The 26,826-nt window shown below is 40.2% G+C and overlaps 1 protein-coding gene and 1 long non-coding RNA gene across 10 annotated transcripts in view; one reads left to right on the top strand and one right to left on the bottom strand.

Annotated features, from left to right (window-relative positions):
• LOC137228988 (uncharacterized) overlaps positions 1-26,826 on the top strand; it is a 132,723-nt gene that overhangs the window by 60,890 nt on the left and 45,007 nt on the right. For 6 of the 8 annotated variants that reach the window (XR_010945489.1, XR_010945485.1, XR_010945487.1 and 3 more), the window contains exon 4: positions 20,537-20,701. This is a non-coding gene — a long non-coding RNA (uncharacterized lncRNA). Of the gene's footprint in view, positions 1-20,536; positions 20,702-23,068; positions 23,751-26,826 lie in introns of those variants that run through there. The other 2 variants (XR_010945477.1, XR_010945474.1) reach the window with 2 other exon arrangements.
• Positions 1-26,826, bottom strand: part of SLC12A1 (solute carrier family 12 member 1) — a 91,539-nt gene that overhangs the window by 33,678 nt on the left and 31,035 nt on the right. For both annotated transcript variants that reach the window (XM_067746167.1, XM_067746161.1), the window contains exons 9-16: positions 19,350-19,434; positions 15,948-16,099; positions 14,672-14,779; positions 14,229-14,352; positions 12,336-12,437; positions 10,251-10,406; positions 6,683-6,782; positions 5,794-5,905 (exon numbers count right to left, since the gene is read on the bottom strand). In XM_067746167.1, the coding sequence (XP_067602268.1) occupies positions 5,794-5,905; positions 6,683-6,782; positions 10,251-10,406; positions 12,336-12,437; positions 14,229-14,352; positions 14,672-14,779; positions 15,948-16,099; positions 19,350-19,434 (939 nt within the window). The remainder of the gene's footprint in view (positions 1-5,793; positions 5,906-6,682; positions 6,783-10,250; positions 10,407-12,335; positions 12,438-14,228; positions 14,353-14,671; positions 14,780-15,947; positions 16,100-19,349; positions 19,435-26,826) is intronic.

Raw genomic sequence — 26,826 nt, 5'->3', positions numbered from 1 at the left:
AGTGCATTTCAACCACTAGTCCTTCTTGGTCATCCTAGACACCATCAACTGCAAAGGAAAGAAGAAATATTTTATTCAACGAAGCCGAATGGTAACAACAACCATGACATAGAAGAATAACCAACAGCTAGGAAAGGTATCAGACTATGAGTATATTGAGTTGTACCACAATGACTTTGAACCCCTGGGAAAACTGGCATTTATTTCAATAAATATAGTCTCATATATATCTATTAATATTACAAAAATCCAAATTAAACATTAATTGTGACAGAGAGATTTACTTTAATGCCTAAATTTGCCATATCGAGAAGTCATAAAAATATTTCACGTAGAATCTCTCTTGGCTAAAAGCAATTATAATATCCTTGTAGCACACTTATTAATGTGAGGCAAGGCTACAATACAAATGTAGTATGGAAAAAGCAAACTAACAGAAAGGGAAGACACACTGGAATATAATTATTCAACATTCAAATACGTCATAGTCACAAAAATGAATTTAACCACCCAATTAAAATATTATAGAGATTAGCTCAGTTAGGATCCAAAATATGTGTATATAAATTAATTCAGGATTTGAACAAAGAAGCTGTAAAATTTTTGTATGTATTATAACTTTGACATCGATTGAGAAAGGGGTAAAGGAATTCTAATTATTTAGTCTGGAGAAGAAACTGACGTGACACTACTTCAAATAAATGAATATTATGAAAAAGAACTTGCAAAGGATTTCCAATATTATTGGGATCAAATAGAGGAATTTGGGCCAAATGCAGTGTTCCTTCCAACTCTTATATTTTAAAACGTTAAGAGTCTTATTGCTCTGTCTTTGCTTTCCTTGCCTCTCTGGTTGGAACTGTGGGAAAAAAATTTTTCCTTTTCTGATTTGGTGCATATTTCATCTCACCATGCATCCTAGTGCCCAGTCATAGGTCACCTCATTCTTCCCATGTTTTGTCATGTCATTATTTTATTAACATCATGACAGAGACTTAATGACTATAAGAGAATAAATTCATCCAAAAAAAGCATTTTCTTCTAGATGGAGGTGAAAGTTGAGATTAAAAGAAGGATGACAATAGAAAAAAAAAAAATGAAAATTTTTGTTTTCCCTGGGTTATCTATGCTTGAACTGCCCTCCATAAGCCGTAGAGTTAAAAGTTGGTTGTCTTACCTGAATTTTCTAATTTTCTTAAGAGATTCTTCGAATTCAAAGAGAGTTTTAGGTTTTATTAAGATATTTTGTAAATTTTCCAACAAAAAAAAAAGAGAGAGAGAGAGAGAAAGGGTAACAGGATGATATCTTGTTAAAAGGGGATCTATATGAGGAAGCTGGTCAAAAGTTATTCAAGGTTATTGAATAGTTATTCAAAAGTTATTCAGGACAACCAAGGTTTAAAGAATATTAATGAGTAGGAAAACATTAATCAAAATAGATCTACATCTTGGTACACATAGGTGAAATGACTAGAAGAAAATCAGTCAAACTCAGATAACATTGCCTTTGGAGACAGATCCCTGGGGCTGAGCAGCTATAAAGGGGACGTTAGCTTGATGTGCAGTGGTTTATTTCATTTAAAAAGTGAGTGGAAGCATCTAAGAAAAATGCTAACTGTTGTTAATTAGGAGAAGTAGAATATGGGTGTTGTTTTATTGACTATAGTTTCGTCATATGAAATTGCCAATATTCAACAGCTTTTGACATCCAAAAATGTAAATTTCACATGATTCAACCTAATATTTTTCTTAACGCTTCCAAATAAAAAATAGAAGCAATCTAAAAAACAAATCTTTATTTTTCAGCCAACGCAACACAATGTACTTAATAAAAGATGCCACTGTAAACTTGGAAGCCTTTTGCAGTTTTAAGACAAAATTTAGAAAAGAAGTAAGTGTTGCACTTTCTGGCAATAATGACTTTATCTGATTGGCATTTTAAATCCCAGATCAGTTGGGCCACCTTTCCGTCTTTAAAGTATATTTGTTTTAATTTAAAAAAAAAAACAACCTTCCTTTAAATGCAACACTGAGAAGTATATGGGTGAGTGACTGCTGAAGCACGATGCCTTTTCACTTGATGAGCTGACAGTGTAATATTTTTAGAACTGAATGTAGTGTACCCGAAGAATTAAGGGTACATAAGTCCAAACTAAGTAATCTGCAATGATTGGTTTTACTATCTCTCCAGCTACTATGAATAAGTGAGGAAACTAACTGACAAAGAAAGGCAGTGTTTTTTAAGCCATGGTACACAGGGTAGAATTGGTGGAGATCACAACCCTTGACTTAATATTTGCCTGTTGCTGAACCCACTGAACTTGGCTATACTCAGAAATGCGAAGGGGTGCTAGAAGGTGGAATCCTATTCGTAGTCTTCATATGCTGAGAGGAGTGAGGCACACGAGAAAAAGAAAATTACGTGTTGAATATAAAGGCTTCTGGGATATAAGTGTATCACTGACTTATTATAAGGTAATTTACAGGAGAAGAATAGACATTATTTTAAGTTACCAAGCTGGATTCCTTAAAAAGTATCCCCCAATTTGTCCTGATGAGGGGTCCCTCATTTGAAATCTTTAGGCTTAGTAGAATAAAGCAAGAGGTAGGAAGAGGCTCTAATGGGTGAGTGTAAGAGTTAGTTGAATAGTTGGAAGGCTACAGTGCGGGCTTGGGGCCCAGCAAAAGAATAATTCTTAATTTCAACTTCAGCAGCTTCCAGGGCTACAATGTCTAGTCCTTTAAAAATGCCCCTTTGCAGGAAATGGCAGCTGGGGGCATATGTTTTCTGTCTACGTGCCAGCATCGAAATGCCATTGAGCTCTGAGTCTTGCTTCTTCCTTGTAGTGTATGGCACTTCATGTCAGCACTTCAAGTAACTGGAGTTCACCAGAGGGATGGAGCACAGAGCCTGGTGTTCGGTGATTATTTGGGTGGGAGTGCATATCTCACTATTCTGTCCTGATCAAGCCACTGGATACCTAAGAGTCCAAGATCCAAAGTTTGGACCTGGTTTCTCTAAGAGAGGGTGTTTTAGGTTTCTGTTGAAGGGGATATATTTTCAGAATGAAAATGTTTAACCGTGGTATATCGAAAATATACCATAATAATAACTATCAACAGTAACAACTAAAATTAATTGAGCATTTACTGTTTGACAGACACTGAGCTGACTACTAGAAAGCTTATCTTACAGATTTCTCACAACTCTGTAACAAACGTAGGTGCTATCATCATCATATCATCAGCAGCAGCATCATTATTATGCCCATCTTATACCTGAGAAAATTGAGGCATAGGGAGAATAAATTATGGGCCCAAGGGACTCACAGCTAATAGGTGGCAAAACAGTGATTCAGAACTTGACTGTGTGTCTCAGAAGTCCATAAGCATGAGCTTCCTAGAGTTAAAAATTAAATTGTTATCTCTCAACATCATTGTTACCGTTTAACCTTTGCCACAAGGTTGGCCTAACCACCAACCACTGTGCTTTTGGGAAAAAAAATTTAATGGTAGGTCAACTTCCACTACATCCCCTTCCATCTGTTTCTTTGCAAAGATGATTGACAACTGAGCATGGAGTTGAAAACTGCTGACAGCATCTGCAGCCCCAGGAGCTCACAGAGAGTAGCTAACTGGAAAGTCATTAACTGATACAGTAACTATTTTCTGTCCCCAAGAGAACCTCAGCACCTGGGAGCAAGGCTCTTGGGCCTTACTCAGAGGGACCAGCACAGTGATGTATAAAGTGGTCCAATATACATGTCAAACAACCAGGGCCATTAGAGATACAGACCTAAGTACCTATTTCACATGAAATGGTATTTCAGAATCATACTGTTTTTTATTACAGTTAAAGCAGCAAAGGGTTAATTTAAAGTAATATCTCATCTCTATAAAAAGACCTTTTCTCCCTTGCTAATATATGACTGTTTATACTCCAAGTTCATTTCTCCTGTCCTAAAGATATTTTATTGCCTGCTAAACTAAGTTTTCTCTAAATTGCTAGAGAAGAAAAAACCCCCAAACTGCTTATTCCATCAAAACTGGCTCCTGTATTTTATTGGCCAAAATGAAATCCATTAATCCAGGGCACCAAAGCTGAGAGAAGGGTGCTTGATAAGATTTTAAAAAATCCTCTGGAGTCACTGTTGGTCATTACTTAACCTGTCAATCTTATGTAGTCAGTAGGATTCCCTCTACCGCCTACGGGATTATTACATTGAGTTATATTGTTTGAGTTACTATCATATAAGCACTTAGAGGAAAGAGAATATGACCATCTTGCTTCATATTGCATTTAGAGTATTGCCAAGTGTAAAAAGATGCTTACGTGCTGGTCATGATGACATGTGGTGAATTAACCCCTGCATCATTGCACAGTCGGCTGGCCCCAGGGTTACGTAGCCTCCTGACAGCCCTATTCCCCTGTCAAGTATTGGAAGTTTAGGGAGTGGTATCTGATTCTAACAGCACTCTCAGGGATACAAGTCTGCTAAGGCTTTCTCCTTATGCTGTAACACAGAGCACAATTGGTTGACTTGGACCGATATGCTGGCTCTGTCACTTTCTTGTCATGTGACCCTGTGCATAATTTAATTTTCCTGAATCTCGCTTTTCTAATCAGTATAGTGAGAACAGGGCTTCTTTTCCTCTCTGCCTCACTAGACTGTTATGTAGATTGAAATAAGAAAAACTGTAGGAAAATACTTTGAAGAATAGGTAAGTACAATAATAATACACTGGCACTGTTGAGGATTTTGAGTGGTATGCGAGCATGAGAGAGAGAGAGAAACAGGGAGACATACACACAGAGAGAGAGAGAGCACGTGAGAGCACACTGCAAAAACAAGTAGAAGTAGCTGGTTTGGAGAATTTAGACTTATTATTTTGTTATAATTTTAATGCTTTCTCCTCACTTTATAGATTGATGATTGGTCAATAATTATGGTTAAATGTCTAGCATCTACTTTGAATACCTCCTGGGAAAACCATGAATAAGTTATCATTAGTCTACCACATACTTCCTGAACAAAAAAGGAACTCATTCAGCTCTGAATATTTATCTAAGGCATGGAAAACTTGGTTTAACTCCCTAGATATCTGTAGTGTCATCAAGTTTATCCAAATATTTAATCTTTTTTTTTTTTTTTTGCGGTACACGGGCCTCTCACTGTTGTGGCCTCTCCCGTTGCGGAGCACAGGCTCCGTACGCGCAGGCTCCGTACGCGCAGGCTCAGTGGCCATGGCTCACGGGCCCAGCCGCTCCGCGGCACGTGCGATCTTCCTGGACCGGGGCATGAACCCGTGTCCCCTGCATCGGCAGGAGGACTCTTAACCACTGCGCCACCAGGGAAGCCCCAAATATTTAATCTAAATTCTACTTGCTTTCATTTAAGGCCATTCTGTCTGGCTCTCTCCTCATCAGTTAATCTATATAATAGTGCTCTCTGGCTCATTCTATCCTTTCATATTTCTGGGGACAGTTATCACCCCAAATATTTTCATTTTATTTCTGAGCCAGTTCTCTTTTTCTTGACTCAAAGGCCATCATTTAGAAATATTTATCACTTCTAGTTGGTCTCTTGTGAAATCTGAAACACATTTCATCCACTCATTTAAATTCAGGATCATGGGCCCCTGCTAGTCCTTGCTATATGAATCAAGGAAAAGCGTCCTTGTCCAAACTGCCTTGCCATTCTCCTATCACTGTGTGTACCTGTTAGGCTCATGTAAAAGAACACAAGTGAGCAGGGAGGAAAAAGCCCCTTCAGGGGATGAAGTGGCTCTTACCACAAAGACTTCACAGCAGATGCAAAGGCCACTGTTCTTGGTGAAGGCATGAGTTATATCCAAGAGAGCAGGTCTTGTCATGGGTCCCCCTGTTAAGACAATGCACTGGGGCCTGGAAGTGGAGAAGAGAAGATGTGAGAACTGGCCATGGCAAGAAGCCTGTGAGCCCAGAACCACCCCAATGGAATGGGCTGGTACAGAAGCCTTGGCAAAATGGGACAACTGCTCTCCTGTTTCTTGGGTTTCTCACTAGAAGTCTTGAATCATCATGACTTCCTGCGAATCTTGCCATCTTTGTATTCTTAGTTTAGTTAGTGACAGTAAAAATGTAAAGTAAGGAAAAGGTGGTCTTCGGTTCCCCCTGCCTTTTTCCTCTGGACAATACCCTATCCCAAATCCCCAATACAACCAGTCCTTCTCCAACCAGTATTTTCATGTTATTTTCCTTCACCCTCCTCTCAAAGCTTGTGGTTTGAGGTTCCATTCAAAATAAGATATAACTAATGAAGAACTTAGAGTGTAACTTCTCCTAAGGGAATTCAGTAAGCCACAAAGCCGTAAGCTGAATGGAGACAGCAACAATGATTAATGTGTGTAGGGATTTGGGGACATCTCTCTGAAATCATGTCACTGAGATCCCCTCTCTATCTGTTCATGGAAGGTGACAGCCAGCACTATGAGAGATTATAGCTGGGGGTGGGCACAGCTCAGAGTAGAAGAAAAGAAGCACTCATTCATAGGAGGTGCTGTCATGAAAATGTGGCAGTTTTGTAAGACTGCCTATCTTAGAATATATCCATAAAGCGTGTGACTAGTGCATTGGTCTCCCATAGAGGAAAGCTACTTCTAATGTGAAATGACACCAGGATGCCTGAGAAGCCAGTTTTACCTGAAATTTTTCACATGGTCTTCCACTGTAGTTAGTTCCAGAGCATTGTCTAAAGCACTCACGTAGGAAAGAGCCTGCGTGGAGGAGCCCCAGTTCACATCTGTGGACGAAGGAGAAATCTGGCATAAAAGCACCCAGCTTCCCTCTGTATACTGTGAATATTTTTATAAGCCATTCCCTTCTATGATTTTCCTTGGCTACGTCAGCAGTGACGAACGCCCAAATAAGAGAAAACATAATGTAGTATTTCCTAGAAAGAGCCGTGTGTCCTTCTATGAACACTTTGTGAATTCTTAGAAGTGAGACCTCTCTTTCCAGCTAAGGATCAGACTTTAGAGCTGCAGCCTAAGAAACCTTACTCGGTAGGATAGGCTGTGTTATAACCACATTGCAGGCAGATAGATTTGGGAAAATGGTCAGCCCCTGAATAAATTCAAGAGGTCTTCACAATTCTTAAGCTGAAAAGAAAAGAGGCATTTCTGCATACATAGACAGTGTGCAGCAATCTTTATATTTGAATAATAAAACTGAATAGCTTGGGAATTCTTACTTCCAGATGTCCATGAAGAGGGTCAGTCTTTAGCAAGCATTTTAATTTGATTTTTTAGGACCTAATCTTCATAATAAGGGAGGTAAGCACTGCCATGTCCTGACTTAAATTTAAAAAATTAAATATTAGATGGATCCTCTAAATTTTATAAGAAGTCCCTGATGGGAATGTACAGATTCATCCCAGATGGCAGACAGAGCCACCTCCCCAGTCTTGCTCAGAATAGCCAGGAAAATGATGAGATATAATTATCTGGAGATAAAGAAGATTAATATTGATTGTGTTGACTATGCACTGGGCATTTAGCATACCTTAGGTTATTTCATTCTCCTAAAAACCATATTAATCAATTGGATATTTATATGCAAAAAATCAGCCTTGAGCCATTCCTCACATCATATACAAAAATTAACTCAAAATGGATGAGACATAAATCAAAAATTTAAAGCATTAAAACTTTCAGAAGAAGTTTGTAACCTTGGATTAGGGAAAGATAGATAAGAAGCAAAAAGCCCAACCATAAAAGAAAAACATGATAAATTAGACTTTATAAGTATTAAGAATGTCTGCTCTTCAAAAAAAACTGTAAGGAAAATGAAGAAACAAGCCACAGACCTGCAGAAAACATTTGCAAAACATGTACTGCTAAAGGATTTGCATCTAGAATATATAAAGAGGTCTTACAACTGAATAATAAGAAAATAAACAACTCAAAAAATGGGCAAAAGATTTAAACAGATGCTTGCCAAAAGAAGATATGTGGATGGCAAATAAGATGTTTGACATCATTAGTCATCGGGAAAATGCAGACCAAACCACACCAATTAGAATGTTTTTTTTAAAAAATCAACTGACAGTAATAAGTGCTGCCAAGGATGCAGAGCAACTAGGACTTCCATTCAGTGCTGTTAGGAATGGAAAACGATACTGTGACTTTGGAAAACAGCTTGGCAGTTTCTTATAAAGTTATGTGTACACTTATTACATAATCATAAATCCCCCTCCTAGAGAAATGAAAACATGTGCCCACATAAAGCCCTGTGTGTGAATGTTTATAGCAGTTTTAGATATAATCACCCCGAGCTGGAAACAACCCAAAGGTCCATCAAAGGTGAATACATTTTTTTAAAATTTGAGATCTAGTCGTACAATGGAATACTGCTCAACAACAAAAAGGAACAAACTACTTTTACCTGCAACAACATGGATGAGTCTAAAAACCTCATGTTAAGTGAAAGAAAGCATACACACAGGCTACACACTATTTTATATGGTTCTGCATAATACTCTGGAAAAGACAAAGCTATAGGAACAGAAATCAGAAAAGTTGTTGCTAGGGGCTAAGTTGGGGGGAAGAGATCGCACAGAATCTTTTAGCGATGACGGAAATGTCCTCTGTCTTGATTGTGGTGTTGGTTACAAGACTGGGTAAGTTTGTTACAACTTACAGACTGTACATCTAAAGGGGGTTAATATTACCATACATAAATTATACCTGATGTTAAAAATGGATAAAGTGATATAGAAAAGCAACAAAAGCACACCCTCCAAAGTAGTTACTACCTTCTCTATCTTACTTGTGGAGTAATGGTAAGGAGAGTGTGAGGATGGCTCAGGGCCTGTCTGGCCCCTGAGACTGGACCTCTGAGTGCTGCACTCCTTAATCTCTAGCCTCTCCCAGCTTCAATCCATCCTTCTCACTGGTTCTAGAGGTAACATCCAAAGTTCAGATCCAACTGAATGATCTGTGGCAGCTTCTTGCTGCTCCAGATTCTTTAGCACGACACTTAAGCTTGTTCATCTGGCCCAACCTACCCTTCCAGGCTCACCTTCAGGCCCCTTCTCCCCAGCACCCAAGGACTCCATCGTGCTAAAGGCCTTGGAGCTTCCTAAATACGCCACATACTTGCATGCTTCCTAACTTCACTCACACTTTTTCTTCTGCCTAGAATAACCTTCCCTGGCTCTATCTGATTAACCAATCCTAGTCTCTTGCCTTTTTTTTTTTTTTAAGTAGCTTATGTGTTCATTCAACAAATATTTATAAGTACCTACTGAGTGCTTGACCCTGGGAACAAAAGCCATGAACCAGGGAAGTTTTCTTTTCTTTTATAAATTTATTTTCTTTCTTTTTTTTTTTTGGCTATGTTGGGTCTTCGTTGCTGCACGTGGGCTTTCTCTAGTTGTGGCGAGCGGGAGCTGCTCTTTGTTGCGGTGCGCAGGCTTCTCATTGTAGTGGCTCCTCTTGTTGCGGAGCACGGGCTCTAGGTGCTCGGGCTTCCATAGTTGTGGCTCACGGGCTCAGTAGTTGTGGCTCGCAGGCTCAGTAGTTGTGGCTCGTGGGCTCTAGAGTGCAGGCTCAGTAGTTGTAGTATACGGGCTTAGTTGCTCCACGGCCTGTGGGATCTTCCCGGACCAGGGCTGGAACCCGTGTCACCTGCATTGACAGGCGAATTCTTAACCGCTGCACCACCGGGGAAGCCCAGGGAAGTTTTCTTGTACATCTCTACTCACAGTTAGTCATTTCTTCTCCTTTTCTCAGTAACTTGTCCATGTCACTCTCACGGTGCTTGCTATATTGTAGTATAGTTAAGTGCTTATGTGTAAGACTGTGCTTCTTGAGGACAGGGACTATATCTCGTTTATCAGGACTTTAGAAGGTGATACAGTGGACAGCTTGTGGGGCTTGGTGTCATACACACTCTAGTTAAAATATCAGCTCCATCCCATCCTGACGGTTACCTCAGCGAGTGGTCATCTCTTTGAACTCCAGTTTCTTCATCTGTAAAATGGGGCTAATAGTACCTAATATACAGCACTATTGTGAGGATTAAATGAGTACATTTAAGGTGCTCAACGAGTTTAACTATTGTATCATATTACATTATATTATTAATATCCACCATACACATGGCACACCTAAACACATAGAGGCTGCCAAATAAACATCTGTTGAGTGAATGGATAGTTAGAGAGTTCTTAGGAAACCCCCTGCAATACAAATCCATCTTATCTTACCTGGCTTCTTGTAAGTCACATAAATATAGAGGAAGAACTCAATGACATAGGTGATGACAGCTGCCCACCAGTTGATGACAAACATGACTGCACAGCACAGAATAGCTCCAAAAAGAGATACCCACATGTTGTAAATACCGTATGCAGGTCTCCATCCTGAAATTTAAAAAAAAATCTGTGTGCCCAAGAAAACCTTCCACACTATCACCATCATACCACTGTGTATTATTAGACTGTAGGTAACATGTGTTCTTTCCTAGCATAAAAATCAGAACTTTTAGGTCAAGTTCCTAACTCTATTATTTGCTTTCTGTGATCTTGGTCCCTGGCCTATGAAGGTGTAATTACACCAAATAAGAAAGCTGTGAAATGTAGAAAATGTGTCAATCATAGCCCCTCCGCACTTCCTGCATGCCAGGATGTCTTCCCAAACAACGAATTCCTAAGCATCTGATATCTATGCCATCAAGAGTTGAAAGGAGGCAGGAGAGATGGAAAGAGTGGGGAGTAACGGCGGGGGGGTGGGGGGGGCGCGGTGCTTGTGGGATGAACACCTTGGTGGCTCAAGAAAGAGAAGGTTAAGACAATAGGCTTATTGTTCCCATGGGGAAGGCAGAGCAGTCATCAAAAGTCAATCCACTGACTTCGTGCTAGCTCTGCTTTTACTCTAAGAGGATCGTGCCTGCCCTTTCAGAAATAATAATCTATGGCAAAAGAGGGAGAAATTTTTCTGTAATGGCTTCTTAAACCTGATGCATTAATTTATCATGCATTTTGCAAAGAAAATATTTCTCACCATTCATATATGCATGAGGGTTTCCGTGTTCTATTAGTTCCCTGAAATGAAAGAAGCTGGGAGACAGTATGGTCAGGATAAAGAAGCTCCGATTTGAACGGCACATTTGGTTTATGGGTAAAGCATATTTTAAATTTGGAGTTGCCAAAACACAACAGAACTTTCCGTCTTCAAGAGCAATTTCCAAATTGGCCACAAGATGGAAATAGCACTTCAAGAACATCACTGGAAATGCCTTTACTTTTCTCAGTCTGACTCTGTGTGTGTGTGTATGTTTCTGTGCTTTTCTATTATTCCTCTTTTTCTCTCTTCCTCTTCTCCTCCTTCCTTTCCACTCTTACCCCTGCCAACCTCAGTTACTTCACTTTGTTTTTTAAAAATGAACACAACATGGTATGGCAGCACACATTTCTATGATCTGCTGTATTCACTGACCAGAACCTTTTGTTCTCTATTTAAAACAAGGCAACAAAACAGAAACAAAAATTCTTCAGTTATCTTCTGGAGCCTAGTGGCCTTGAGTGGATGAGGCTCTCCTTCCATCTATATTTTGTCATATTTGCAGCAGGTTTTCCAAAGGAGGTTTGAGTTCCTGGTAGACCCTAATAAAGTGAAGATGTGTTTATATCCTTGATAAAAGTCCTTGTAGTGAAGAACTTTCTGAGGGTTGATAAAGACAAGTCTCTATTCTGGTGGAAAGGCAGAAGAAAATGAGAATTTCTTCTGACTGGCCAGTGGAAGCAAAGAAGAGGTGAGGGGTGACAAAGATAGGGGAAGGTTCTTTGGTGTGAAATTTTGCACCACTGTAAACACCAGTGTGAGGAGTGCAGGGATGTCACCAGCTTCAGTGTGAATCTGCACTGACTGCACTCAGCAGGTAATTGTGGGAACTACTCATCCTTCTCTTCTGCACCATGGGCAGGAAACAAATTGATAGTAAGGAAGTTGCAAATATATACATTCATTCCACTTCTGTGGTCACTTTCACCCTGGAAATAAATAGTGGTGTTTTTCTATTGCTGAAATAAATGTGGTTTCTCTTGCAGTAAATAATTTATTGCTGCAGGAGAAAATTGACTTTATGGTTGGTCAAAAAGGCCATTGCTCAAATGATTCTTTTTCTATTTCAGAAGTCATCCCCCAACTTACCAAAATAAAGTGAATTACACCACCCACTAGGATATAAGGAAACATATAAACACAGATCAGGCACTTTTCACTGACTTATTTCATTTTATTGAGACAAACTGTTTGCTTAGGTTTATTTTAGTTTTGAAAAGTCAACTTACCTGGAGATTTGGCATAAGAGGCATGAAAGCAGGAGAAATTAATGAGTGCATATGAGGCCAGGAAAAAGTTGGAGATGATGGGAGCAATGGTATTCAGTTCCGCTGTGAACGAAGCAGAATTGAGTATGTACATATGAGTGATGAGACCAGGGGCTGAACAGCTGTTATAGCCTGCTGGAAGCTTGACCTTATTTGGAAATTGAAAGCATAGCTAGCATCCGTCAAAATTTAAGAAGTTAGTGATTTTTCTTTGGGGCTGCACTCATTTACAAATATATTTTCAGCCAGGGTTTCTATAAAGTAAGAAACGAGAAAACTTACCAATCAAAAAATATAGACAGTCAAGACCTCTACCTACGGAAGACTCGAGTGGAAGTGGATAGAGTATTTGGAGACCAGGCAGATGACAAACTCCCCTGTAGCTATATCAGAGGTACCAAACATAGGGTTCTTTATCTGCTTTGTATACAATCAAAAGGTTCCGCAGGGTGACAGGTTAGGTAAATACCAGTGCACCAGAACCATCTAACTGGATACACCTCCGCGTATACCCAGCTTGCTCTCTCTGACTTTCAGAATCTTTGTTAGTCATTTGTACTTTTCTACATCTCTAGAGAATTCTACCTCTCATGGTTTGCCAAAAAAAGTTTTACCTCTATCTAAATGTCCAATATGTTTGAATCCTAGCTGGGTTGTTTACTGTATGATATATAAAATAATTTAGAGACATTCTCGTTTATCTGAAGATCAGACAGCTATCAACCTCAGTGATGCAAACGTAGGTGGCAGCTGGGTATGACTCTAGAACACGGATGCCAGCAAGAAAGTAGGCAAAAGTAGCTGCCACGAAGCTGGCGCCACGAAGCTAATCTACAGCGTTCTGAAAGAGTGACCTTTGAGAGTATTATTTGATTTATACGATTTTTAAAACTTTGGGCTATTTGATCACTTAAATGCAGTCTAGGACAATAATTTGAAGTCTTAAAGTTTAAGTTACACAATTGAAACATATCTACACATCATCACTTTTTTACTTAATTTTTACAAATGTAACAAACATAGATTTTAAAAAAAATAAACAAAAGACTGATTATGTGTAGATACAGAGAGTCACTTCCTGAGTTTATGTGGTGAGGCGGAGCCCCCATCGTTTGGCACCACTGCTGAATCCGGCTCTGTCTATGCATAGTTACCATCATCCTTCCCTTTTGCCTCTTTTCCTCTAATATGCTCACGCACAATCGTGGCACCCTAGGGAGGAGTGAGGAATGTGCAGGCTAACCATGACGCATGTGCCTCTCCAAGATTGTGTAGCTGTTTCTATATTGCTTAGGGAGAAGGAGCCGAGATTATTGCTTAAGGAGAAAGAGCTGAGGTAAGTGGTTCTCAAACCTTAGTGGTCTGTGAACTTCAGAAACTTGTAAGAATCAGATTCCTCGTCACCAGAGATTCTAACTCTGGCCTTGGGCCTAACGAATCTGCACTTTATCAAACCCACAGGTGATTTTCATTCTGACACAGGGGGTCAACAGACCACATTTTGAGAGCAGACACTTCAACTCTCCTGCTGGCTGTCAGGAGATGTAAAGACAGGTGGCAGCTGGGGGACACAGTGGGATTAGACAGTATTGGGTGGGTTGGAGGAAGGCTTCGGTTGCATTTGGTTGGATGGATTTCCCACATTCAGATTCAAAGAAGAGATTAAAGTCCAAAGCCCACCTCAAGTCCTCAAAGGCCCTCCACACACAGGATTTCTCATTTCCTTCTTAGACAGACTCCAGTATTCCCAAATGGGGTATTAAACATAAAACAGGTAATGTCTCAAGCTCAAAGGAAAACCCTATGAGTAATCAGAATTCTTTGGCTTTCAATAAGAACGAGAAAACTACAAACCAATAAGAATGAACGCCATGGCTATAACAAAAGTGAGAAAGTATCCTCTCAGGGGCTCATTGTTTTTCCCATATCCCTTTGCAAAGAACTGCAGGGCTTTGTAGATGTTGTCCTTGCACAGAGCCTAATGGAAAAGAAGAGGAGAAATTCGTCATTTATATCTATGCACAGTCATTTTCCCTGGGTGATTCTAACAAGATTTGGGGAAAGACGAAGTGATACGTAATATGAAGCACAAGTTAACGCTGCAGTTTATCATTCTTTATATTATTTGTATTGGTCTTGACTATGTGGCAGACACAGCGTTGGAGCCAGATGCAAACATTAAACTGCTTCAGAAAGCGATAGAAAATGATTGCCGGTGAGAATGGATATTTCAGCTTGATCCGTGTTCAGTGGCAACAGAAGGAGGGGAGAAGCACATGCTCTTGTGTCTTTGTCACCTGGAAAACTTTGGGTGCGCTGACGAGGGAGGCCAGGGCTGAGGAGAGTGTTGCAGAAAAGATGCCAGCAGTGATGAGGGGGCCAAACCCTGACACCATGCTCATGACCTTGAGGAGAGAGGTTCAAGTAAGTAGACTCATCCAACAGAGAGTTAAAAAAAAAAAAAAATTTAAGCCAAAATTTTATGCAGATGCTTCCGTTTCCACTTTCTGTGATTTGGAATCTCTTTAATAAGCTAATTGCTTCTAATCATATATTTTTTCCCCTGCTTCATTCTCAAGTTCTTAATAATTGTTTTTTCAAAATGGAAATGGCTTTGTTATTGTTTGTTCTGTTTTTTTAAATAAAAATAATAAATGCTCACCACAATACATCCAGAAGATACTGTAAAGAATAAACAGGGAAATGATTTCAAGGATTTTGACAACATTTTCCCCCTCTGTCCTTTCTGGGCATCTGTTTCTTGGACAATGGGAAATTCTATTCAGCAGAAAGTGGTATTTTAATAAGGTTTGAGGAGGGACCCAGCTGTTTACCAATCTTTTTAAAGGCATTAACCTTTCTTGTTCTTCCTGCACATAGAGGCTTTTCAAACCTTTGCTTTTTCTGTGCTCATTAAACATAATTTTAGATCTGAGACATATGAGATTCTATCAATTTAAGTTATATTTTGGAATAATGACTTCAGCTGAGTTAATTTCTCTTTGTTGGTTGTTAAACTAGATGAATGAAGCCTTCACGACAAATTTGCTTCTCCCTCTGCTCACCAGTCATTCGGACAAATTAATATGTTTTAAGTTCCACAGTTTCCCCAACTTCCCTTGTTCCTTCCCCCTCACTTACCTCCCCACAACTGCCACTCACAATTTCCCTCTTGGCTTTGTCCTCCACACACTCCAGGACCACAACAGAGGCTTTTCCTGAGCTGAAGCCCAGGCATGAAATGCATTCCTAGTGCTAGCTAATCAAAGTCTCAAAGTCTCTCCATCTCCTCACCAGGAAATCTTACACAATTGATTGGAAGATGCATAATGGCGGTGGTAATCTTTCCCTGGTGACGCAATTCATACAACTGCCTGTTCTCTCCCCACCACAGTGAGTGTAACCACATAATGAATGCCTGTATGACTCCCTTTCCTCCCACACGAATTGTTCCTTGCTGAACTCGAAATAGTCAATAACCAATGTGTTGCGGGAGTCAGAAGTTTCATTATACATGATGTTCTAAAAATGGAAGCAGTAGCAATAAACATTATTATTTTTTGAGGTTCGAACCTGGAAATTGTTCATCAGCCCATACTGACATGGTTCATGTCGACATCTTGAGAAGTCGTAGCCTAACCCACAGGCTGCTGAACCATTGCAGTTCATCCCAGAAATGATGGTGTCATTCACGCTCCCGGTGGCATCTCGGACCACACAGGCCCCTGGGAAAACAACGAAGGCCTTGTCATTTCTTTATATGAAGGGTTCTGCTCCCTTAAGGTTTTTCTTCTGAAAACATACTTAGTTTACTTTGACCTATCCTGTCTTCATTGTCAACACTTCCTCTGACTGGTACGTGGAAGTTCCCATCCTCTGAGGCCTGGGAGTGACCCCTATCTCTAAGAGGTTGCCGCTTCCGCTGCCTTGGGTAGTTTAAGTCCTAGCTTTTTGCCTGCCTCTGGAAGACACTTGGGGTTGAGACTCCCTTCCTTTCAGCAGTGCTTTGCACATAATATTGATTCAATTCAAATTTCTGGGTTGGTGCTACTGATTGGGAGTTTTTCAGATAGAAGAATTTATTTTCTCATCTGTGAGAGACCCAAGGGATGACATTACTGAATTCTAGTGATTAGGAGAACTGAGCTCTTATTTTCAACTAATGATTTTCCTTGCATAACTTTTTTTTTTTTTTTTTTTTTTGCGGTACGCGGGCCTCTCACTGATGTGGCCTCTCCCTTTGCGGAGCACAGGCTCCGGACGCGCAGGCTCAGCAGTCATGACTCACGGGCCCAGCCGCTCCGCGGCATGTGAGATCTTCCCAGACCGCGGCACGAACCCGTGTCCCCTGCATCGGCAGGCAGACTCTCAACCACTGTGCCACCAGGGAAGCCCTTTGCATAACTTTTTTAAACCATTATAATTTTACTTATACAATTTTAATGGTTTAAATGATACAGAAAATATTTTGAGATAAAATATTAAGATTTCCTGGGTAATATTCATGGTCAAATAACATCCTATCAAATATTTATCTCAGTCTATTCTATTATTTTTATACATTTGGGTATTTCTGTTATTTTCCATTACAAACAGTCCTATGAACATCTTTGCACATAAAATCTTTCTTCTGTAATTCGAAGCATTTCTCTAGGATAGATTCCCTAAAATGAGTTATGAACTTTTTAAAGATTCTTGATATATATATTAATCACTGACTGTTATTATTAATTTTTCTAACTGTTATCTCGCCATTATGTATTTGATAGGATTATTGAAAGATATGAACATAGGTGTGATATATAAACTTTTGTGAACTACCTGAAGGATAAATACTTTGCAAACTAAATGCCAGTCAATGAAACTGTTCATTTTGCTTTTCAGTCTCCAGGCAGAGTGAGTTCTCATTCCTTACTAATTATTTTAAGAGACGTCTCAGCAACAGATACTAATAGGAACCCTCAATTATAGGCATGGAATTCCTGCTCTTTGAATCTGGGAAAGACTTAAAGCTTGTAGAATCTTTTAGTTGAAAGAGCCATTTAAAATAATCAGTGCAGGAATCCTTTTTATATAGCCCTGAGAAGTGGCCTGCCAGCCTCTGCTTAAATACTTGAAAGTATGGATGTTGGTTACCAAGCAAAACTATCCATTTCAGATTTTACCTTTTTGCATTGTTCATTTATGTTGAGCTGACTTTTTAAAATCATGTGTTTTAACTTCTGCATAGTAGAACTCCCCAAATTCCTATGAAGCCAAGCCATGAACCATTATTTGCTCTAATGACAGGCCCAGGACCCCATGACTATCCTCTTCTTACCCTGGAAAAAGTATAGGAACACAGATTTTTCTACCCATAAGAAGCAATAAAGGAGAAGAATCTCTGAAGTCAGGTCTATTCCTTTACTCATTTCTTCCTCCTTACTTTGTGTGAGAAAGTAAAACCATTTGGGAAATTTAGGTGATTTCAAGGTCATTAAAAAATGTGTCAATTTCCTAAAGCACTGGAATAAAATCTCTTTGCATGTAACTAAACTTGGAAATGTCACAGCAATACAATTAACAACATTATCCAATTTCTTGAAATAAGAGACAGTGAGAGAAGAAAGAACCTAAGTTAATTGTTTTGTTTTTTTCTGAAGAATCCAACTCCAGATATATGTACTTTATCAATTTCCTTTATAGTAAGCAGAGGACAATCAGGATGTGCCCTTTTAAATGGCCATCTGGGCTTCCATAGTGGTCCAGCCTGGAGCTGTATTCCTGAGTGTGCACAGAAAAGTTTTCTTCTCTGAATGTTCCACATTCCTTCCTCTCCAATAATGGCATAAGCTTGAGGTGACCCCCAACCAGGAGGAGGTGTGGCTGCAGGCAGCACGTGGAACAAAAGTCAGCTTAAGAGCAGGCATGACAGTCTCTAGGTCCATCCACTTCACTACAGATAGCTCAATTTTGTTTCTTTTTATGGCTGAGTAATAAGACTGTCATACAGAGTGAAGTGAGTCAGAAAGAGAAAAACAAATACTGTATGCTAACACATATATATGGAAAGTAAAAAAGGTTCTGAAGAACCTAGGGGCAGGACAGGAGTAAAGATGAAGACATAGAGAATGGACTTAAGGACACGGGGAGGGAGAAGGGTAAGCTGGGACCAAGTGAGAGAGTGGCATGGACATATATACACTACCAAATGTAAAATAGATAGCTAGGGGGAAGCAGCTGCATATAGCAGAGGGAGATCAGCTCGGTGCTTTGTGATGGCCTAGAGGGGTGGGATAGGGAGGGTGGGAGGGGATATGGGGATATATGTATATGTATAGCTGATTCACTTTGTTATACAGCAGAAACTAACACACCATTGTAAAGCAGTTATACTTCAATAAAGATGTTTAAAATAAATAAATTTTAAAAAAAAGAACAGCAGGCAAATCCACATATTTTATGCTCACTGAGCGATGTGGGGGCTGGCTGCCCACACTGCTGGCAGCTGGGTCTAGTCTGATTGCCTGCCAATTGGTGACAGTGACATTTCCATATTAGGGACAGCAGTGCAAGGAGACACAGTCATCAATTCTGTATCTTGTGTACTTTCCTAAGGCTTTTGTCATTGTTGTTTTGTATTTTGGGCTTCTTTTCTCTTACTCTGTTCCTCACCTGCCTCCTAAAGGCAAGGGAGGAGGGTGCTGGAGATGGTGGCTTCCTTGGCAGTGGAAACATCACCTAGAGCAGCAAAATGGGATCCTTTCTGTGTTCGGGTAGAATGACAATCTGATTACCTCTACTCTATCCCTGACCCAGAGACACCTGTGTTACAGCTTAATTGCATTCAAACTCCTAGAGCATCCAAGAAGGGAATTAAAATTGTTGCCTATTTAAAAAATGTCAACTTATGTTCCATGGAAAGCCCACTTGACATGAAAAACAGCTGGACCCCTTGTAATTCTGGCATTCTGACACCAGAGACACACAACTTACCGACACAAATAGCAACTCCTATGTAGGCGACAGTGGTGATGAAGATGGCCAGCATGGTCCCTCTGGGGATAGCATCTTGGGGATCCTTTGAAAAAATAATGTGGAGGAATGAGGAGATAGAGTGGAATAAGAAACAGACATCACTTGGAGTTAGTTCTGTATTTTGAAAATTTTAGGCTACCCTTCCTGAGGCGAGGTCTAAAGAAAAAATCAAGCAAATGGCAAAGTGGTGAGCTCCAGTTCTTTTTGGACAAAGGCAGGGTGTTTAAAGAGAATAAAGAAATCTGTATAACTTTGTGCTGAACAGAAGAGATTTATAACCGTCCAGGAGGGAGTTTCTATAGAAAAGTGGACTGGTTGGTTCACCACTGCCTTCCCCTCCCCTTTATCTCCTGTGAATTTCATGCAGATGTATCAGACCTTAAAGTATTAGGGGGGACACACAAACATACCCGGCACATTGACGATATCTGTGTGTGTATTTATTTTGTACTAAGCTTAGGCTTACTTTAAAAAAAATTACTTTTGACTGAGCAAAAAGGTGATCTGCTAAATTCTCCAATCCCTCAAATCTCCCATTTGGAATCTAGTTCAGGAATAACTACAATGGGAGATATTAATTTCCATAAGCAGGCATAAAGAAAGAGGCAAATTTAAGCTTTTACCAGAAAATGGGCTTTTCTCTTGCCCATAAATATATATAAATTCACTGAGCTGAGCTCACGTCCTATATAATATACCACTTTATGTCCTATTTTGGGGGCTAAATCATATAATAATCAATTTCCAAGCAGCAAAATTCTAAATAATAGAATTCAACTTAACAGGGATTATTAAATAGAGATTTTAGTGTATTCACTGCTTATAAAAGACAGTGCTGGCATATAGCAGGAGTCAATAAATACCAAATTGAAGAAAGCACAATCTCAGTAGACATCAGTTCCCCCACCACAGGTCATGAGACTCATCGATACAAGTGAGCAATCAATGCAGTCAAAGTCTGAGTTTTGTGTTTTGTTAACTTAAGTCTGCTGATCAAATCCATCAGAAAAATCAACTCATGGTGAATGCAGACACAGCCTGACAGCTGGAAATGTTAACTAAACCAAGCAAATCTACCCCCACAGGGGAGTAAGCCAGTCCTATGGAGCCACTCTGTAATTACTCATTCCTTCCCATCCTTGTAGGAATATCTGCACACTTGGTTTGTTCTGATACAGACGTATCCAACCTCTTCATTCCAAACTACTGTCTCAAAAAGAGAATGTGGCAAGTGTGTGTAACTGAGTAGCACATAGAAGGAAGAAGAAGGCAACCATGGCTGAAAGTGACCCCACTCAATCTCATTCATGGTATGTTCAATTTTTATTTTATTGATTAAGGATTTCTTGGGATCTGAGTGAAATGTGAAGAATTGATGTTAAGTGGGAAGAAAGGAAAAGAGGTATGAAGATGGACAGCAGTCTTATACCTAAAATACGAACACTTAGTTTATATTTAGAACTATCTGCTACAAGCTCTAAATTTACTTATTTAGGACTTAACACGAGGGTCAAACTTGACCTGATCTAAATCGGGATGCCAATATCTTAATGTCTGGTCATATACTCACGTTGTCTGCTCTGGATACACTTCCCCTAGACAGGGCTCAGGACATAGATTCTTAGTTTTCACTCTAAATGTTAATTTTCATCCCTCAAGCAGTAACCCAAAAGCTCACCTTCCTTCACCTTTCTTTATTTAATATTTTATTTTTTTCCTTAGGACAGAGTGCAGTCTACTAGATTGCTGCTGGTTGAGTGTCAACCATATCCTAATCTTACATCTCTGAAACTGCATCTTAACTGTCCTGATTAGACCTGGGTACCTCCCAAATCCTCTCCCAGGCACATATTTACAGATCATCAATACTGTGTTAACAAATAGAAGGTTCAGGATGGGAACCTTGTAGCATCCCCTTGTGCTAATGCTTGTTAACTGTCACTGGCAGCCTGAAGAGCCATCTTGAGAAGGATTCTGAGGCTGTGAGCAGAGGTAGAGTCTTGCATACCCTCATAGTGTATAAACAATACATGTTTACTAAGTTGAACTGAATCTAATATGTTCTAGTTTCACTCTCAGAAAGAAACATTATCTATAAGTTCTGAAGTTTCCTTGCCACTTCCCAACACGTGGTCACCTCTCAGTCCTTAACATGCTTGACCACTCTGGCTTTTGATCATGTTAATTATTACTTCTCATAGCATTCTCCTCTCTTGACTTTCTCTTGAGTTCACCTACCTCTTAGCTCTTTCTTTTTCTTCTCTGTGGACTCCTTTTCTACCATTTATATTTTGAATATCCCCTGGGTGCTACCTTGGTCTGCTTCTCTCCTCCTTCTTACCCAGATCTGAATGGACTCATCCATGCCATGGCTTCCAGTCCTGGCCTAATTTCTTTCCAGAGCTCTAGACTCGTAAATGTAGCTGCCCATTAGACATCTCACCTCTGATGTCCTTCCGCCATTTCAACCCCAATGGCCAAATCTGAGCTTCTATTCACCATGGAATCAATTCACTAGGTTACAACCAGCATGAAAAGAATACAGTAGAAAGGAACTGATGTGAAAATATCAGGAGACATCATTTGTAATAAAGTATTGAACTGTTCGGAGAAATTTTTGCATGTAGGCACTTGGTTGTGATATATAATGTTTTCCTGCAGCAGATCATAGTAAAAAAAAAAAAAAAAAAAAAAAAATCCTTTCCATTTCCTCTCCTAACTCTAACAAAAGCTGACCACTTTGATCCATTTTCCCTGCCATGGCCTTAATTCAGGCTCATGTCATCTCTTCTCCAGACTACTGTGATATCCTCTAACTGATCTTCTGCCTCTGGTCTCCCTACCTATCACCCCCCACCCTCTAATCCATCCCTCACAAACTCTTTAAAATGAGTATCTAATCATGGTACTCTCTGATCTAACTTACTTAGTGTCTCTAGCTAGTTGTGGGATAATAGCCAAACTCCACTGTCAGTAGTTTAAAGGATTTCTGAGTTCTACATGACAGTATACAGTAACGTATGTGCTAAAAGTTAAACTTAATTGTAAAATCACCAAAGTATTTTTAAATAGAAAAAATGCAACTTTTTACAACAATATTATGACCACATGTGCCCTAAAAATCATGATAGGACATCTTTACATGTAAACTCATTTTCTTTACAATGTAAACTCAGAGTCAGAGGTTTCTCAGTACAGATTGATAGATAAATAAAATTCTTCACTAATACAGCAATCCTAAATCAAGTTAACACTTATCTTGGGATAAAGGAAATTCTAAGCCTTGCCTTTTTTTTAGATTGGGATATCCTGTAGTTCTTTGCTTACTCCCAGAGTGCCTAGGACACATAGAAGTTCCTTTATAAATATGTTTATTAATATATTGATGAAAAGATTTTACTTGCATACCCCACTCCACACATAAAATGATTTCCATCAGCAGCATCTTTCTCTGAGCCTTTTTACGGTCCTTGTTTACTGTTCCAAATGTCCCTCCCTTCTTTGTCCTATTGATGAACTCCTATTCATCCCTTCAAATCTGGATTGAGTGTCCCCTCCTCTGAAAGACTTCCCTTACTTCTTTGGGGACAGGCAGTTACTGTTTCATCTTTCCCTTGCACAAGATTTTGTTCTTGTTTTTTTATGACTCATATAGAGTTAACCTGTCTCTCTCTTAGACCATGAGCTCCTTGAGAGAAGGATCAAGCAAGCTCTTCTTCGCTTCTCTGGTGCCTGGTATAAGTAATACGTGTTGGTTGAGGTGAACTGACTACTAAGCATCTAATAATAAAAACTTGTTTCTGAGACGTCTAAAGAAAGCACAATATTTTTTCATTTAAATGTGGTCTTACAGTTTACAGAAATGTATATCAGTGACCTCTGATACTTTTCCAAATCGGAGAAACCAGAAGCTCAACGTCCAGAGCTAAATTTGGCTAAGCAGTACTGCTTACAACTTGAATCATTTTGAACAAGTTACTTAATTTTTCTGAGCCTTAGCATACTATTTTTTTATGCCATATCTCTGCTCAAGAATTTCCCATGGAGAGACCTTCAAGATGGCGGAGGAGTAAGACATGGAGATCACCTTCCTCCCCACAAATACATCAGAAATACATCTACATGCAGAACAGCTCCTACAGAACACCTACGGAACGCTGGCAGAAGACCTCAGACCTGACCACCTAGAGGGGTGGGATAGGGAGGGTGGGAGGGAGGGAGACACAAGAGGGAAGAGATATGGGAACATATGTATATGTGTAACTGATTCACTTTGTTATAAAGCAGAAACTAACACACCATTGTAAAGCAATTATACTCCAATAAATATGTTAAAAAAAAAAAAAGAAAGAAACTCCCCACGTACCTGGGTAGGCCAAAAGAAAAAACAAAGACAAAAGAATAGGGACAGGACCTGCACCTTGGGGAGGGAGCTGTGAAGGAGGAAAAGTTTCCACACACTAGGAAGTCCCTTCACTGGGGGTGGGGTGGGAGGGAAGCTTGGGAGCCACGGAGGGAGAGCACAGCAACAGGGGTGCAGAGGAGAGATTCCCGTCCAGAGGACTGGTGCCTGCCAGCACTCAGCAGCCCGAGAGTCTTCTCTGCTCACCCGCCGGGGTGGGCAGGGGCTGGGAGCTGAGGCTTGGGCTTTGATAGGATCCCAGGGAAAGGACTGGGGTTGGCTGTGTGAACACTGCCTGAAGGGGGTTAGTGCGCCACAGCTAGCTGGGAGGCAGTCCCGGGAAAAGTGTGGAGCTGCTGAAGAGGCAAGAGACCGTTGTTTCGGGGTGCGGGAGGAGAGGGGATTCAGAGCACCGCCTAAACGAACTCCAGAGACGGGCGTGAACCGCGGCTATCAGCACGGACACCAGAGATGCGTGTGAGACGCTAAGGCTGCTGCTGCAGCCACCAAGAGGCCTATGTGCAAGCACAGGTCACTCTCCACACCTCCCCTCCTGGGAGCCTGTACAGCCCGCCACTTCCAGGGTCCCGTGATCCAGGGACAACTTCCCCGGGAGAAAGCACGGCATTCCTCACGCTGTTGCAATGTCACACTGGCCTCTGCCGCTGCAGGCTCACCCTGCATTCCATACCCACCCCCCCCCCCCAAACACACACCCACCCCTGGCCTGAGTGAGCCAGAGCCCCCTAATCAGCTGCTCCTTTAACCCTGTCCTCTCTGGGTGAAAAACAGACACTCTCAGGTGACCTACACACAGAGGCAGGTTCAAATCCAAAGCTGAATCCCAGGAGCTGTGGGAACAAAGAAGAGAAAGGGAAATCTCTCCCAGCAGCCTCAGGAGCAGCAGATTAAATCTCCACAATCAACCTGATGTACCTTGCATCTCTGGAATACCTGAATAGACAATGAATCATCCCAAAATTGAGGCGTTGGACATTGGGAGCAACTGTACACGTGGGGTTTGCTTTCTGTACCTAATTTGTTTCTGGTTTTATGTTTATCTTAGTTTAGTATTTAGAGTTTATTATCATTGGTAGATTTGTTTATTGATTTGGTTGCTCCCTCCCTTTTTTTTATATATATATAGATTTTTTTTTCCTTTTTCTCTTTTTGTGAGTGTGTATGTGTATGCTTCTTTGTGTGAGTTTGTCTGTACAGCTTTGCTTTTACCACTTGTCCTAGGGTTCTGTCTGTTCATTTCTTTTTTCTTTATTACTTAAAAAAAATTTTTTTATTTTTAATTTTTAAAATTTTTTATTTCAATAACTTTATTTTCCTTCCTTTCTTTCTTCCTTCCTTCCTTCCTTCTTTCTTTCTTTCCTTCTTTCTTTTCCTTCTTTCCTTCTTTCCTTTCCTTCTTTCCTTCTTTCCTTCTCACCTTCTCTCCTTCTCTCTTCCTTCCTTCCTTCCTTCCTTCCTTCCTTCCTTTCTTTTTCTCTCCCTTATCTTCTGAGCAGTGTGGCTGACAGGGACTTGGTGCTCCGGCCGGGTGTCAGGCCTGTGCCTCTGAGGTGGGAGAGCCCAGTTCAGGACATTGGTCCACCAGAGACCTCCTGGCTCCATGTAATATCAAACGGCGAAAGCTCTCGCAGAGAGCTCCATCTCAATGCTAAGACCCAGCTCCACTGAACAACCAGCAAGTTATAGTGCTGGACACCCTATTCCAAACAACTAGCAAGACAGGAATACAACCCCACCCATTAACAGAGAGACTGCCTAAAATCATAATAAGTCGACAGACATGCCAAAACACACCGCCAGACGTGGACCTGCCCACCAGAAAGAAAAGATCCAGCCTCATCCACCAGAACACAGGCACTAGTCCCCTCCACCAGGAAGCCTACACAACCCACTGAAGCAACTTTAGCCACTGGGGACAGACACCAAAAACAACGGGAATTATGAACCTGCAGCCTACAAAAAGGAGACCCCAAACACAGTAAGATAAGCAAAATGAGAAGACAGAGAAACACACAGCAGATGAAGGAGCAAGGTAAAAACCACCAGACCAAACAAATGAAGAGGAAATAGGCAGTCTACCTGAAAAAGAATTCAGAGTAATGATAGTAAAGATGATCCAAATCTTGGAAATAGAATGGAGGAAACACAAGAAATGTTTAACAGGACCTAGAAGAACTAAAGAGCAAACAAACAATGATAAACAACACAATAAATGAAATAAAAAATTCTCTAGAAGGAATCAATAGCAGAATAACTGAGGCAGAAGAATGGATAAGTGACCTGGAAGATAAAATAGTGGAAATAACTACCGCAGAGCAGAATAAAGAAGAAAGAATGAAAAGAATTGAGGACAGTCTCAGAGACTTCTGAGACAACATTAAACGCACCAACATTCGAATTATAGGACTCCCAGAAGAAGAAGAGAAAAAGAAAGGGACTGAGAAAATATTTGAAGAGATTATAGATGAAAACTTCCCTAATGTGGGAAAGGAAATGGTTAATCAAGTCCAGGAAGCAAAGAGAGTCTCATACAGGATAAATCCAAAGAGAAACACACAAGGACACATATTAACCAAACTATCAAAAATTAAATACAAAGAAGAAATATTAAAAGCAGAAAGGGAAAAACAACAAATAACATACAAGGGAATCCCCATAAGGTTAACAGCTGATCTTTCAGCAGAAATTCTGCAAGCCAGAAGGGAGTGGCAGGACATATTTAAAGTGATGAAAGGGAAAATCCTACAACCAAGATTTCTCTACCCAGCAAGGATCTCATTCAGATTCAACAGAGAAATTAAAACCTTTACAGACAAGCAAAAGCTAAGAGAATTCAGCACCACCAAACCAGATTTACAACGAATGCTAAAGGAACTTCTCTAGGCAGGAAACACAAGAGAAGGAAAAGACATACAATAACAAACCCAAAACAATTAAGAAAATGGTAATAGGAACATACATATTGATAACTAGCTATAAAGTAAATGGATTACATGCTCCAACCAAAAGACA

This window comes from Pseudorca crassidens, chromosome 1 (assembly GCF_039906515.1).
Source record: "Pseudorca crassidens isolate mPseCra1 chromosome 1, mPseCra1.hap1, whole genome shotgun sequence".
Lineage (NCBI taxonomy): Eukaryota > Metazoa > Chordata > Mammalia > Artiodactyla > Delphinidae > Pseudorca > Pseudorca crassidens.
Note: the sequence above shows the minus strand (reverse complement) of the source record. Positions and strands in the feature narration are given on the sequence as shown.